Source organism: Nuphar pumila, chromosome 16 (assembly GCF_984573655.1).
Source record: "Nuphar pumila chromosome 16, dmNupPumi1.hap1.1, whole genome shotgun sequence".
NCBI classification, from domain to species: domain Eukaryota; kingdom Viridiplantae; phylum Streptophyta; class Magnoliopsida; order Nymphaeales; family Nymphaeaceae; genus Nuphar; species Nuphar pumila.
Window position 1 is genome coordinate 19317958 of NC_143264.1, and position 14071 is coordinate 19332028.

At 40.1% G+C, this 14071-nt stretch overlaps 1 protein-coding gene across 2 annotated transcripts; it reads right to left on the minus strand.

Moving 5' to 3' along the window:
* Positions 1-5232: 5232 nt before the first annotated feature.
* Positions 5233-12020, minus strand: LOC149813053 (protein LONGIFOLIA 1-like). 2 transcript variants are annotated; one of them, XM_089991358.1, is made up of 5 exons: positions 10809-12020; positions 9487-9554; positions 7315-9399; positions 6837-6993; positions 5233-6222 (listed from the first exon to the last, which is right to left on the minus strand). In XM_089991358.1, exons 1-5 carry the CDS (start codon positions 10960-10962, stop codon positions 5402-5404), a joined length of 3285 nt encoding a protein of 1094 aa, XP_089847484.1. In that variant the 5' UTR covers positions 10963-12020; the 3' UTR covers positions 5233-5401. The 2 variants fall into 2 exon arrangements, with proteins under 2 accessions (XP_089847484.1, XP_089847485.1); XM_089991359.1 differs by having other exon boundaries at positions 7315-9396; positions 10809-12015.
* Between the last annotated feature and the right edge of the window lie 2051 nt (positions 12021-14071).

Here is a 14071-nt window from a genome sequence, read left to right on the forward strand (position 1 = left end):
GAGTGAATGATCAGTCTCCCCCTGGCTCATGTCCATGGAAGAATTAAAGAAAGACTCAGTTTCAAAAAACTTCACATCTCGAGAGATAAACATCCTACGTTTTTCAGGATTAAAACACTTATAACCGTTCTTTATATTGGAGTATCCCCAAAAAATACATTTGATGACTCTCTTTTCAAATTTACTCCTATGTCTCTCTTGAACATGAACAAAAACCTTGCACCAAAAAACACGCATGTGGGACATACAAATATCTTTGTTGAGAAGGGTCTTCAGGGGAATAGTATTTTGAAGAGTTCTACTAGGGAGTCTGTTTATAATGTAACAAGCAACACTTATGGCTTCAACCCAAAAAATAGATAGGACGTGCATATGAAACATGAGAGCACGAGCCACATTAAGCAGATGACGGTTTTTTCACTCAGCCACACCGTTCTGCTGAGGAGTGCCGGAACACGAGTTTTGGGAAACGATGCCTTGTTCATCCATGAAGGTTCTCATAGATTCGTTCACATATTCTCCCCCATTGTCGGATCTAAGCACCTTGATTTTTCGCCCATATTGTCTGTAAACCATTTTATAAAAAACTTGAAAGGTTTTTGAGACTTCATTTTTTTGCTTCAAAAAATACATCCATGTGACTCTCGACTTATCATCTATGAAGGTAACATAGTACTTGTATCCTTCGTGGGACACGCTTGGTACTGGTCCCCACACATCCGTGTGCACAAGATCAAACACATCATCACTTCTAGTGTTGGAAACTTTAAACGGAAGTTTAGATGATTTTGAAAATTCACAAGCATCGCAAGCATGAGAAAGAGGAAGTAAATCAGAAAATAAGTTCATCAAAACTGGATTAGACGGGTGTCCTAACCGAGCATGCCATAACCTGCTGGCTTCTTCCTTGCTTTGTCGAGCTATCAATCCGTGCATAGCCGTGTCTAACACATAAAGACCATCCCGTTCAACCCCTTTACCAATCATCTTCTTCTTCATGTCCTGAAAAACTACATCCTTAGGTGAAAAAATAACAAGACACTGATAATCCTTTGTAATACGACTAACTGACATTAGACTTGAGGGAAATTTTGGCACATACAGAGCAGTCGATTTACCATTTTGAAAAAAAGATGTAGTTCCCTCACCTTGGACAGGAATGGATGTCCCATCGGCTATAAAAACCGACTTTTTTAAATCAAAATGTACGTTAGAGAGAAGTTGTAAGTTTCCTGTTATATGGTCCGTGGCCCCTGTATCGATGATCCAACTTTGATCACTTCTACTGGACAATAAGGCAAGGTGATTACCTGTAGGAGTATCTCCAGTGGTGGATTTGCTGCTAGTAAGATGAGCTTTGCTGATCTGCTGGAAGAACTTGGCCAGATCATCCATGCTGACAACATTGGCAGCATCAGATTTTGTACCCTTGTCACGATTCGGTTTGCCGTAGAGATCCCAACATTTGTCTCGCACGTGCCCCAGTTTTTTGCAATAGGTACAATGATTCTTCTGACGAGTTCTATGCCAATCTTTAAAGGTTTTTTTTTTTCGGTAATCATAGCTGAGTGATCAACACCTTTATCTATTCCTTTGACTTCAGTAGAAAAAACGACATTCTCTTGATTATGATTGTCAGGTTTGGGTTCAGAACACATAACCCGACGTCTGCTTTCTTCCTTTTGGATAATAGAGCAAACCACATTAAATGAGGGTAAAGGAACAGTAAGAAGTACCTGACTTCGGATGTTCTCATAGTCGTCTCCAAGACTAGCCAAAAGTGTGAAGACTTTGTCTTCTTCTAGCCTTTGTCTCATGATGTTAGCGTCAGCCGTAGGGGGACGATACATAGCAAGTTCATCCCAAAGACTCCTTAACGCATTGATATGCACATGTAATGGCTTCTCACCTCTTTTGGCATTGATGATTTCTTGTTGAATGAAGAAAATACGAGCTAGATTATTCTGTTCTCCATAAACTTCATGCAGCGAGTCCCATATCTCTTGAGCTGTATCAAGGAACATGTATCCTTCTGCAATGGTTGAATCCATGGAATTTAACAACCAAGACATCACCAGATGGTTGGTAGACTCCCATTCATCGAATTTTGGATCAGTACTTTCTGGTTGCTTGATCTTCCCCGTGACATAGCCCAGTTTTGATTTTCCGCTAAGGAAAAGGCTTGCAGACTTGGCCCAACTCAGATAGTTGGAGCCATTCAACGAAACTGTAGTGATCTTCAGCGTGGGGTTCTGTTCTTGAACAACCATCTTCACGCGTGATTCTGTCATGGTGGAAAATCGATCTTGAGACTGCCGAGGCTCCCTCTCGTTGGTCTCGATCACCTATGAACAACCCACAGATCACCCGGATAGAAAGGGCTCTGATACCATGTTTGCAAACAAGAAGGCACATAAATTACGTGGTTCGGTCACTGACGGCCTACATCCACGAGAAGAACAGGACTGGCTTTTTATTCTGATGATTTTGCTGTAGCCATTACAAGCTTATATAAGAACCTCTCACAATGAGGTGATAAGGCCAAGAATAACAAACGTAACAATTTAACAAAAAAGGATGGCCCAAAAAGGAGAATACAAAGCTGGGTATGATGATAACGATTATCTAGAGATAATCTTGCTATAGCTGGAATACCTATAGCACATCCGATAACATGACGTTCTTTCTAGCCGACCACCTAACCAGGTGAGAGGAGCCCTTGAGTCTCTACTGATTGATGCATTAGACGTAGGGGGGTCAACTGGTCGGGTTTGGTTTGGATCCCGGTGAAACCAGATTTGGACCAGTTTTTTGGGTATGTATCAAGTTCGGATCCACTATGAGAAAAATCACACCCGGACCCAATAAGAATTACATGAACCAAACTCGGTAAAAATCATTTTTTTTTATCATTTTTACATTGAAAAATTGAGGGTCTTAATCAGAACTTGGGTCAGGTATAAAATTTCACAAACTATACCCGGGTCCATGTTTTAATCGGGGGTTGGGTCTGGGTAAACTAGGCCCATTGACACCCCTATTAGACGTGAATAATGAACATTACTTCTCAGAACAAGCACCTCCAAAGAAACATTATCAATTTGTTATGTTGGAGTTTCCCTAAGAAACCCTCATCTTCACCTACACAGCTGTCCCAAAGAGCCTGCTAATGGACCACCATTCACGAAGGGCAGTTTAGTCATTTTATCTACTCACGTCAAGCGACCTTTTTATTTTATTTTATTGTCATAGTATGGGAGATGCCTGCCTTCTTTCCCGCACCGGTTTTGATTTTAACCTCCATCCCCGCCTTCATCCCTGGTAAAAACGGGGTGAGGCAGAGCTCCGTTTCTCCCTCATCCATTGCCATCCCTAAAGAATGAGGTCCAACCATCAAAGGGTGTTTTAATTATTTTACTAATGAGGATCAAGGACCGGGCGGGGCAGGGTAAGGAACGCGTAAGTCCATCCCCATTTTATGTCCTCCATCCTCGGTCCAAATGGGGGTAAGGCGGGGCGGGGGCCCAGGTTCACTGCCATCCCGAAGAGCTTGTTTCTCAAATAAATAAATAAATAAATAAATAAATAAAGGCCACAAGGCATTTCACGAATAGGTGAAAATGACTAAACTGCACTCCGCAAAAGGTTGTCCATTAGCAAGCTTTTAGGGACGGACCGCTGTGTAGGTGAAGATGGAGTTTCTTAGGGAAACTCCAACATAACAAACTGACATAATGTTTCTTTGGAAGTGACTGTTAATGTTCATTATTCACGTCTAATGCAACAATCAGTAGCTTCAAGGGCTCCTCACACCTGGCGTTATGAAAAGTGCAGGGAAACGTCGGCTATCGACCCTGACTGATCAGAGCAAATGGACCCAGTTTTCGCCATGTCCCGCGACACGATGACTCGAAAGTAATCATAGATGATAAATATTACATCTGAGCTGGGCACGACAACAAGGTACTCAGACCCCGCACTTTGAAGCTGATGCTTCAGGGGTTAGGTGTATAAGTGAATGTGTATTCAACTTCACTGTGTACTCCGTCTGCTGTTGAAAATGGCTTGTGCATATTCAGTCTCACTAGCATGTCTGCATGATAAAACGTATGCATTCATTACACTGTAGTAGATGTATGGCAACGATCCCATCGGGGATGGTATGGATCCATGTTCAGCCACAGAAATATTCACTGATTTTGATTTTTGTTTTAAACAATCATTGATCATGTATAACAAGCACCGGCTAAATATCAGCCTTGTCTTGATATGGATTACGGACTTAAAATGCAGAGTTGAGCATCCTACAAGTCTCGGCCGACATGCGGCCGAGTCTGACTAACAGCTGGATCTACTGAACCTGAACCAAAAACCATATTTGATGTGTGTATTTCAATCAAGTCTTGCCTTATGAGACTCAGCAGGCTGGAGTTGGGAATCCAGACACGGTTTTACAGCTCTAATTATAGTGCTAATACATACCAACGGGGGCTCCGCTTGTCTGGTAGGAGCAGCTAGTGCACGTCACCCTGTGTTGAGACGTTGCATGTTCAAAACCCAATGGTATAGTTGTATAACTGGTAGGGGACTGCCTAATCCCAGCTTGCCTATAAAAAAACACAAAATTACATAGGAACTTGGATGTGAAAAAACACAGTGATAAAGAAAAAAAACACCATGGGAAGTCTGTGGAAAGCAAGCTAAAACCATGTTTAAACTGTTGACAAGCAAATTTACATAGGAACTTGAGTTCATGACAATGAGTCTATCCAGGAAGCGAGCCCCTGAGGAACTAGCGAAGATTTCAGCAACCATGGCCACAGTATAGAAAGACAAGAAGCATGAAAGTTATACAAACCTGACAATAAGCCCAAACACCTATCATATGAATTAGAAAAGAAGGGATAAAGAATTTGGAGGCTTCAAGGAACGCTTGCTGAGCTTCTTATCTAGAGTATTGACTGAAGAACAAGCATATCAGTTGCTTGGCTTGCAATACTGACTCACTTAAAAATCCAGATTTTAAGTCTTAAAATTCATTGATTTAGTCTGTAAATAGCATTCAGTAGAATTACCATGACAAGGTCTTAAAATTCATTGATTTAGTCTGTAAATAGCATTCAGTAGAATTACCATGACAAGGTTCCGGACACATCTGGAGCAACAATGATTAGAATAGAACCAGAGCCTTTATTTTTTACAACAGAAACAGTAGCTGATTCCCCACCACAGTTCAAGCAAGAGCAGCAAAAATATATATATTTAATTTCATTCCCACTTACAAATGAAAAATCTACATATATATGCATATGTACTAAAAAAAATTGAGAAAACAAGGAAAGAAAAAAGAAGCTGATAAACTTGCTTAATTAAAATGCAATACTCTTATCAGTGCATTTGCCTACTTAGATCCTGCTTGATGGCGGTGCCTGTTCGGCTTCCCTGTCCAAGAAGCCCATTCATTTCCATTGACTATCTCATCTACTAGATTCTTAAATATCATCCTCTCAATATCCAAGGCAATTGCTGACATGTATTTCCTCTGATCTGACCAATTCTCCAATTGACACGTCAGATCATTGAGCACATCATCGGCATCACAAGAGTGCTCGCATGCAAGATAATCAATTTCTGCACATACCTCATGCAGGAGCCTCTGGCCGGTCGGTATCTTCATTGCCAGCTTTGGCGCACCAAGCCATGGCTCTGCATCCACAACAGGCAGCTTTCTGATAAGAAGTTCATTTACAGTGTCAAAGAGTAGCATCCGGTGCAGTTTCTCATGATCACTCTTCTGTTGATCAGGCAGCCCAGCTTTGTCCGGTTCAACTCTGTGCAGTCTGCCTGCTTTTGTTTGCTCAAGGACAAAGAACAGGTCAGGGTTGATCATGTAGCTAGATGAGTGTGGCTGCATAGGTGCCTTTGTGTCTGAGCTGAGGTCCTTGAGTAGGAAGCCTGATGCAAGTAATATCTCAGAAACATATCTGTGGTGAGGGGTTGTTTTCTCGCAGAGAGATGCTATGTAGTCTGTGGCAGCTTCGTCATGAGACGAATTGAGATGCTGGAGCTTCTGAACAAGGTGCTCGACACTTGCCAACTTCTTGCCATGGTTCTTTGATGAGGAGAAATCGAGAAACCGCCTGGTGCTGGATAAGTGGTTGTTGACAGATGGTTTTAAGCTCTCTTCAAAGGAAACATCTTCAGTGTTTTGATTTTCACCATCTGAAAGGCATGGAATGTACATATGATTTATCTGCACACATGCAGGAGTACCAGAATATGCACCCAAGGGTTGCATAAGCATGTGCAATCGATGCAAAGTGCCAGGAGATCTGAAACAAAGGACTGTGTAGGACAATCTTATGTCTTGTGCATACATTGGGAAATCAGTGCACATTGTTTACAACTGATAGATCATACATGCCGCTAAATATGTCATGCACCACATATGCATAAATGTACCATTTTCATGCCTGATAATCATTCTTAGACCTTATATATGTCTATGATACATGTGCAATGCACACATGTTTTATAAATCTAGAAAAAAGTCTTCATCATAGTTTCCTAGCTGTTGGTTTTACCATGTCACTACTAACCAGCTTATACAGCTACAAACTGGGGCACAGTGGCAATCAGGTCCCAAGGCTAATAGTGATGATATCAACAATGTGGACTAAACTACCCTTATCTGGCTCAGCCCTTTAATAGGTGCCTTTGATATTACGGATACAGAAATTGATGTACATTTCCATAACAGAGAAGACGGAAATACCATGTGAGGGAAATGGAGACACATGACTAACCCTTGAAGGTCTTTAAAAAAAAAAACTAACCTTTGAAGGGGTATGACGTCTTCTGTGCAGGAGAAGGTAGGAGATCATCCTTGTAAAATGATTGGTCTAGAACTGACACTGGACTCGGTTGCTCAGGCTGTATACCTCTTATTTCCAGCAGTCCGCTTTCATCACTCTTTGATGATGCCTCTTGAATCTAAAAGATTATAAGCACAATTAAAATCCAATCCAGAGACCACTGTGACAGTCAATTTTGTATATACTTATACATGCATAAAGACACACACAATGTATTCATATGCACATGCAAATTGCTGAATAAGCATATGCACTTCCAAATAGGTTTATGTGATCACGTACACAAGGCTCTTCATAAGTCTAATTGAAAAGTTCACCTGTCTGAAAGTTCAAGCTATTCAAAGTCCAACTTATTAACCAGAATGACTTAATTTCATGAGACTCTCTCTCTCTCTCTCATGCACACAGGTATATGAGTACTCTTAAGACAAAAGAATACCTTTTCTTTCATGTTGCAGACTGCAGGCAAATTTTGAAAGCTATAGTCCACCTCTGAGGACCGATCTGCACTTGTCACTTCCACATCTAATTGTGATGCAGAACTGATACTATCCGAATGCACAGAGATTTCGTCTCCTTGACGGCTCAAGTGTCTTGTTGTATCACTGCTAATATCACTTGTCTGATCGTCCACAGATATTGAACATAGAGCTGAATCAGGGATAAGCTTACACCCCTTGTACCCAAAATCAGGTTGTTGCCGTATATGCTGCCTCCTTGGCTTGCTGGAATCAGGCAAGGAGCTCTGCGGCTTGGTCTTCCTCTCTGCTTCTTGCTTTCTCTGCTGCAATCGAGGACTCAAAGATCCTGAATTTTTTGAGGAGCTGCTGGTGTTATCTCTGCTCATCTGTTGAGGCCTACATGAGATCTGTACTGAGCGTGCCTGAGGACTTTGAGGCCTCTGTGTGTTGTTCTTATTTGCAGATCCCTGAACTCGAGATGCAGATTCTCTTCTATGAATTTTAGGAGTTGGATCCTTGGAATTTCTAGAACCTTTTCTGCCACCAATCTGTTGGAAGTCCCCATTTAATGTACTACTCATTGGAAAAGACAAACTGTCAGAAGGGATGACAGAAAGAGGAGTGATGCTGTATTTGTCAATAAACTTGGCCGGCTTCATGACCACTATTGGAGATTCAAAAACTCTTGGAGAACAGGTTCCCCTGGTTGGAAGAGAGATTGGGCGGCCAATCTCTGGCATATACCCGTCCCCAGAATTCACAGAGGCGATTTGGTTCGAGTGTATTTTTGGAGCTGGAAATTGCTGAGCTTTACTATGTTGCACTTTTTTGGTGTCCAGCTGCAGCACTTTAGCCTGCATTGCATCCAATATAGCTCTGAGATCCTTCTCAGAATGCTGAAAATTCAGCTCTTTCAAGCGCTTTTCAATCTCAGTAAAGACAAATTGGGATGCTTGCAGTGTTGCCGGCAAATCATGAGTTTTGAAGTTCTTCTTTGGAGATGTATGACTTCCCTCAGGCTGCCTCCAAGGAGCTGTTTCAATGGGAAATCGTGAATTGGAAATTGGCTTTTTGACAGCCTCTGCATTCCTTACTCGTGGTGACACTGCTTTTCGAGGAGTTCTTGGCGAAAATGAAATTCGATCAAGTCTGCTTTCCTCAGCAACTTTGGATGATCCTGATGAAAGGTTGCTGATTTTCTCTCCATTCAAAGCTTTCCGGCCTTCTTCGGGCATTGGTCTCAAATTGGGCATTGCCTCTAGACCCATAAGCTTTGCAACTATACTTGGTGATTGGCATTTGTCACCGGCATTCTGGTTATTATGATTCTGCAAATCCTTCAAAACGGAGCTAGATTTTATGTCAAAATTAGAACTCCTAGATGAACAGTCTCTCCCATCTAATGACAACCTTGGAAGTTCTTTCTTGGATTTGATGTTATCTCTTGAATCAAAAGAAGCACGAGGAATTTCTCTTCCATCATAAGAGAACCGGGGGCCCTCTCTTGATATCAAACATGAAGAAGTGTCTTTCACTTCATAGGAAGCTCTAGGTGGGTCTCTAGATTCTGCAACATACCATGGCCCTTCTTTAAGTCTAGCAAGAACTCTGAGTGACTCATTCAGATCCACTGGAACTTTTAGCTTTCCATTGATACGTTTCAAAGAAGATTCATCCACCAATTTTGGGACTTGAAGGGGCCTTGGAGAATCTCTTGGGTTCGTCAAGTGATTTGCAGATTGTTCTTTGGTTCTGGTATTAACTGATAATCCCTGGGTCTCCCTGTACATTGATTCCTTCACTATATCTCGAAAATCAATGGACTGTCTCCCAGTCTGAGCCACAAAATTGGCTTGGTCATTCCAAGGGGTTGATATACTAGGCTTGCTATCTATGGTTGATTTATGAAGTTTCTGTATATTTGTTTGGCCAAAGGAAGGAGGCTCAGTGTGAGCATTCCTGTTACATTCTACTGAAAAGAAAGATGAAGAACAAGAAGATGATTGGGAATCTATGGAGGAATCAGTTATTTTCTGCTGGTTGTGGACTTGATTTTTCGCCTGCTATAGCAAAAACAATACATATAATTATTCTCAATTCAGTAACTTCCAGACAATATTAGCATTATAAGTGCAGGCTGTCATTCTCACCATGGAAGTTCGAGGAGAAACTGCACTCTCCTCATCTCCGACTTTGCTGTTACTAAAATGAGAATGATCTACACAACATAAAGGCCATTCATTAGCATAATCTAAGTTCACCAATTTCAGAGAGTCGAAATCCAGAAAAGTTACTAAGAGATGCTTTCAGATTCAGAACAGTATAAATCGTGAAAAAACATAACAGTGTCAGATCTTGATATAAAGGCACTCGGTTCAATAGTTTAAGTGCGAAATAAAGAAGTATATTTTTATTATATTGACAAAGATCGATCATCTACAAAAATCCATCAACTGATCCAAAGTTGAATCTTATGTATTCCTCTTTTGTGGCTCTTTTCCTACACTACATCTGTAATGAACTATGTCACAGGGACTCAGCCCACTGGGTGCCGCACCTGCATCGACGCGACACGGGTGCGCGTGGGGGTGCGGCACCCGGTGTGGTCATCCTGACCTTGGGTGCGTTGATCGCACCCAGGGTCATTTATGTCCAACTTTTGGACTTTATATATAATAAAATTAGTCTTTCTAGAAGTTGGATTTCTATCTTATACAAACTATAGGAAATTGAAGAAAATAAAAACCGGACTTAGCGTATTAAAAAAAGTTGGATATATAGTGTAAAATATAATGGCATATTATATTGCTAGAAAAAAATAAGGAATGCCGTTTCTTATACAAACAAAATAAAATGTGGAATTAGCACATTGAAAAAAATGAATAACTTTGAACTAGATAAACATGGTCATGATTGAACACAAGTTTGAGATAAATGAAGTTACGGTAGCACATAAATTCTGTGGGAAATACACTGACTTCTGGATTTGGAAGAGAAATAACAAGAAAACCAGCAGACCTTGGAGAATAGCTCAACTATACAACCTCTTTGTTCCCTGTTATTCTTTAACCAAATCATGGGAGGAAGAGGGGCCTCAAGAAGAACTGCCACACCAATGCCAATAATGAAATGCCAGAAAATCTATATAATAGGGAAAGTTAATACGTAAAAAGTGTTACATAAATATACTAAATGCCAATGACTCCAACAGGGCGATAAAAAGAAAACATCAACCATGGTGGAAAACGAGGCCATTAAAAGGAAGAGATGTCCATCTTCTGCAAATCTCAAAATTCAAGAATGTACAAACCTACCATGTTGAGTTTTGGTAGTTGGAAGACCAAAAAGTTCAACAGGAGAAAAAGAAAGAACGATTTCCAGAGTTTTCAAAGATTTCCATCACTAACTAGAAAAAGAAGAAAATATTAAAAGGAAAAAAAAATGGAAAGAAGGCTGGAGTGACTGAGCTAACCTGAAGGGAGCCTCTTATGTTGTTGGCCATATAGGCGCTTCCCTGAGATCAAATGGCCCCTATCAAACAGTTGGAAAATCCCTGTCATGCATCCAATTTGCTTCTGCAAATCTGGATTATCATCTGTTATGGCATGTAACAGTTTAGCAGACATTCTTCCCACACTCTCTTCTGCAACTAAAGATGACCTCTCTTCCTGAAACAATGAACTCCTTCAACTCCAAAACTATCTTTTCAACATCACCAACAGAAGTATAAAAATCTTTTGGTCAAATCCAGAGTTCCAGAACTATTGGAAAGAGGGTTTGGGTGTTATTCTCAGAAACTCTTCACAACAAATAAATGTTGGAAAGAGAGCACCCTTTGATTTTCCAAGGAAGAATCTTTGGCTTCAAGAGGCTTGACTCTTGAAACAAGAGCTGTCCTTTGACCCACACAACAACCAAAGGATTTTGAAGTTTTGCTGAGGTCTGACCCCTTCCTCCAATCAAATGAAACCAACCAATCCAAAATTCTGCTGCTACCCAGAAACTTTCAGACAGATAACCTTTCTTCCTCTTCACCACCGTCAAAGTCGCAATCTTTCTCTTCTTCTTCACAAACTTTCTGACCTGCTGCCAATCTTGGAAGCATAAAATTTGCAATACCCAATGTTTCAAATTCTTAAAAAGAGTTCCCTTTTACTCCACTCTGTGAAATTTTCACCAAACAAATTCAGGTAAACTGTTGTTTACCCCACAAAAGTTTCAATGTTTCTTCTCTCCTCTTTGTGTCACAAAACTACAATGAAAGTCTCCTATTTCTTTACTCTAGAGCCCTGCACTTGCCCAGCAAAGTGGAACTCCAAAAAGATGATGTTGGGGCGCTATTCAACAGCTATCAGTGATGACCTCATACCTTTCGAGCAGAAGCCATACCCCCAAAAGCCCAAGAGAATCCTTCTACTTATCGCACTTGCACAAGAAAAGAACATTCTCCGTGGGAAAATAGAAAAGAGAACACTGTGTGAAAGTAAGGAAAAGCAAAAAAACAATTGGGTTCCTTTAAAAACCAAATGGATGATTACCATTGGCTTGTTTCATAGGTAAATGATGCTATACAAAGGAAATTTCAGAAGAAAAGAAGATACGGGTTGTGTTCATGACAGTTAATGGATGTAAGATTGTAGGTGACAGGTGGGGTGAATGCTCAGTCGGCAACTCTGCTTGGAGGGAAAGAAAATGTGGGTCAGATCCTTGGTTTCTTCCCACATTCCATGTGAGTGATAAAGTTGGTGGGACGCCAATTGGTTGATGGGGCATGTGATGTCTGTCAGAAACAAATGGTTTTATGGGCTGGAAAGACTTCATAATCAACTTTTTCCCTTTTATAAAAATTTACAAGTTTACATTTATTATTATATTTTGTTTAACCGCAAGATTGCTTCCCTGTATCTTCATCAAACAAAATTTACAACTCTACATCTATGGCCCCCACACGCTTTCTAAAACACAAGCATAGTTTTATCAACAGGGAAATTGGTTGGCATTGCATGAAACAAGCATGACACAAACACCAGTTGAGCAAATACATCCATTTGGTTGTGAATCGCAAATCTTATCTTCAAGTGTTTGGCTATAAAAAGTTAAGAATTCGAGTGGGTCGGGATCCGAGTTAGATTTCTAGCAAACCTTAATCCAACTTTGGAGAGAGAGAGAGAGAGAGAGAGAGAGAGAGAGAGAGAGAGAGAGAGAGAGAGAGAGAGAACAGGTTTGGTAAAAACTTACAGGTCCATTGGTGTAAAAGATGGTGGAGCTAGGACTGAGCCAACTCATTCACAACAGAATATAAGATGGGAATGTAGTCTTTCAAGCTTCCAATTCCATGATTTGAATGCTAATATGTGCCCTAATAAAAGCCTTCGTCAATTTGTTTGATTTTTCTCAAAACCATCACAATGGCATCCAAAAACTTCGGTTTGAAACCTGCTTACCACTGAATTACCAATCACATCCAATGTATAATTTAATTTGTTATCTCAAATATTTTGATATGTAGCAAGATATTAAGGTACTATACTCATCAATAACCATTTCAGGATTTTTTAATAAACTACACAGAAGAAAGAGGAGAAAAAAGCTATATATGGACATTAGTTGCCTTTAGGTGATGAGATTATTGTAAATAAGTTAAAAGGTATTTCATGACAGTGATTGGCTTATGGGCAAAAAAACATGCCTCATCAGGACATAGGATGAAATTGGTAAAAATATTGGAGACAAAAATGCATTAAGGGTAAAAGCGAATGTATGGAACAGTGAAATTATTGGATTCAACAGCACACAAGGGGTTGGCCATGTGGTCTCGGGATGTCTCCCCTTACAGCGAGTTTGAGTCCTTGGGTGGATGCTCCTTTTTGAAAGGCAATACAGGAGGCTTCCTGAAGGTTGAATGGTGCCCACACAGTTTAGTTTACGCCATTGGAATGGATGCTAGACAAGCTAAAACCAGTATGGTTAGGTCTCTAGTCCTAGGTGATAAGTGGGTCGGATCCATGATGAGGATTTTTGCATTTTTAGCTGCTCCGGCTCTGATTCAATGATTTAGAAAGAGTTGAGTAATGCTATTCTTTTTATAAATTCAACCTCCAGCTTTACCGCCTTAAATTATATCGCATTCAGAATAGCGTATGGCCACATGAGTCTTTTTGACGATTGTATTTAAATAAGTGATTTCCCCATTATTCAAGCGTGTTACCTTCATAAAATTTCAACCAGCTCTCCTGCTTTGATTTGATTTGATTTGATTTGAGGCTGTTTCTTAATACCTCCTTCTCTTTATATATATATAAGTAAGTGAGTAGGTGCTTCAGCATTAGGTACTTGACATGTGCTTGAACATGGTGGTTGTATGGATGATGGATGTAAAAAAAAATAAGTTTTTTTGCCAAACAAGCAATACCGGCAACAAAAGTCGCCAAAGGTCAATAGCGGCAACAAACATCGCCGATAAAGGTCAACAGCGTTTTTGTCGCTGCTATATGACCCACGTGTTTGTCACGTACCTAATGTTCACGCACCTACTATATATATATATATATATATATATATATATATATATATATATATATATATATATATATATATATATATATATATATATATATATATATATATATATATATATATATATAAAGAGAGACTAAAAGGCCTATCTTTTAAAACGCTTTAAACAGATCGGTGGTTTCATGGACCCCACACGTATATGTATCAATTGGCTAATAA

Bases quoted from the DNA above. Each gene is read 5' to 3' on its own strand.
- LOC149813053 (XM_089991358.1), bottom strand. From the start codon at position 10,962: ATGTCTGCTAAACTGTTACATGCCATAACAGATGATAATCCAGATTTG. The intron at 9,400-9,486 runs GTGAGAATGACA...TTTTTGCTATAG, and splicing joins TTTCTCCTCGAACTTCCATG to CAGGCGAAAAATCAAGTCCA. The intron at 6,994-7,314 runs GTATTCTTTTGT...ATAATCTTTTAG, and splicing joins TCTGCAACATGAAAGAAAAG to ATTCAAGAGGCATCATCAAA.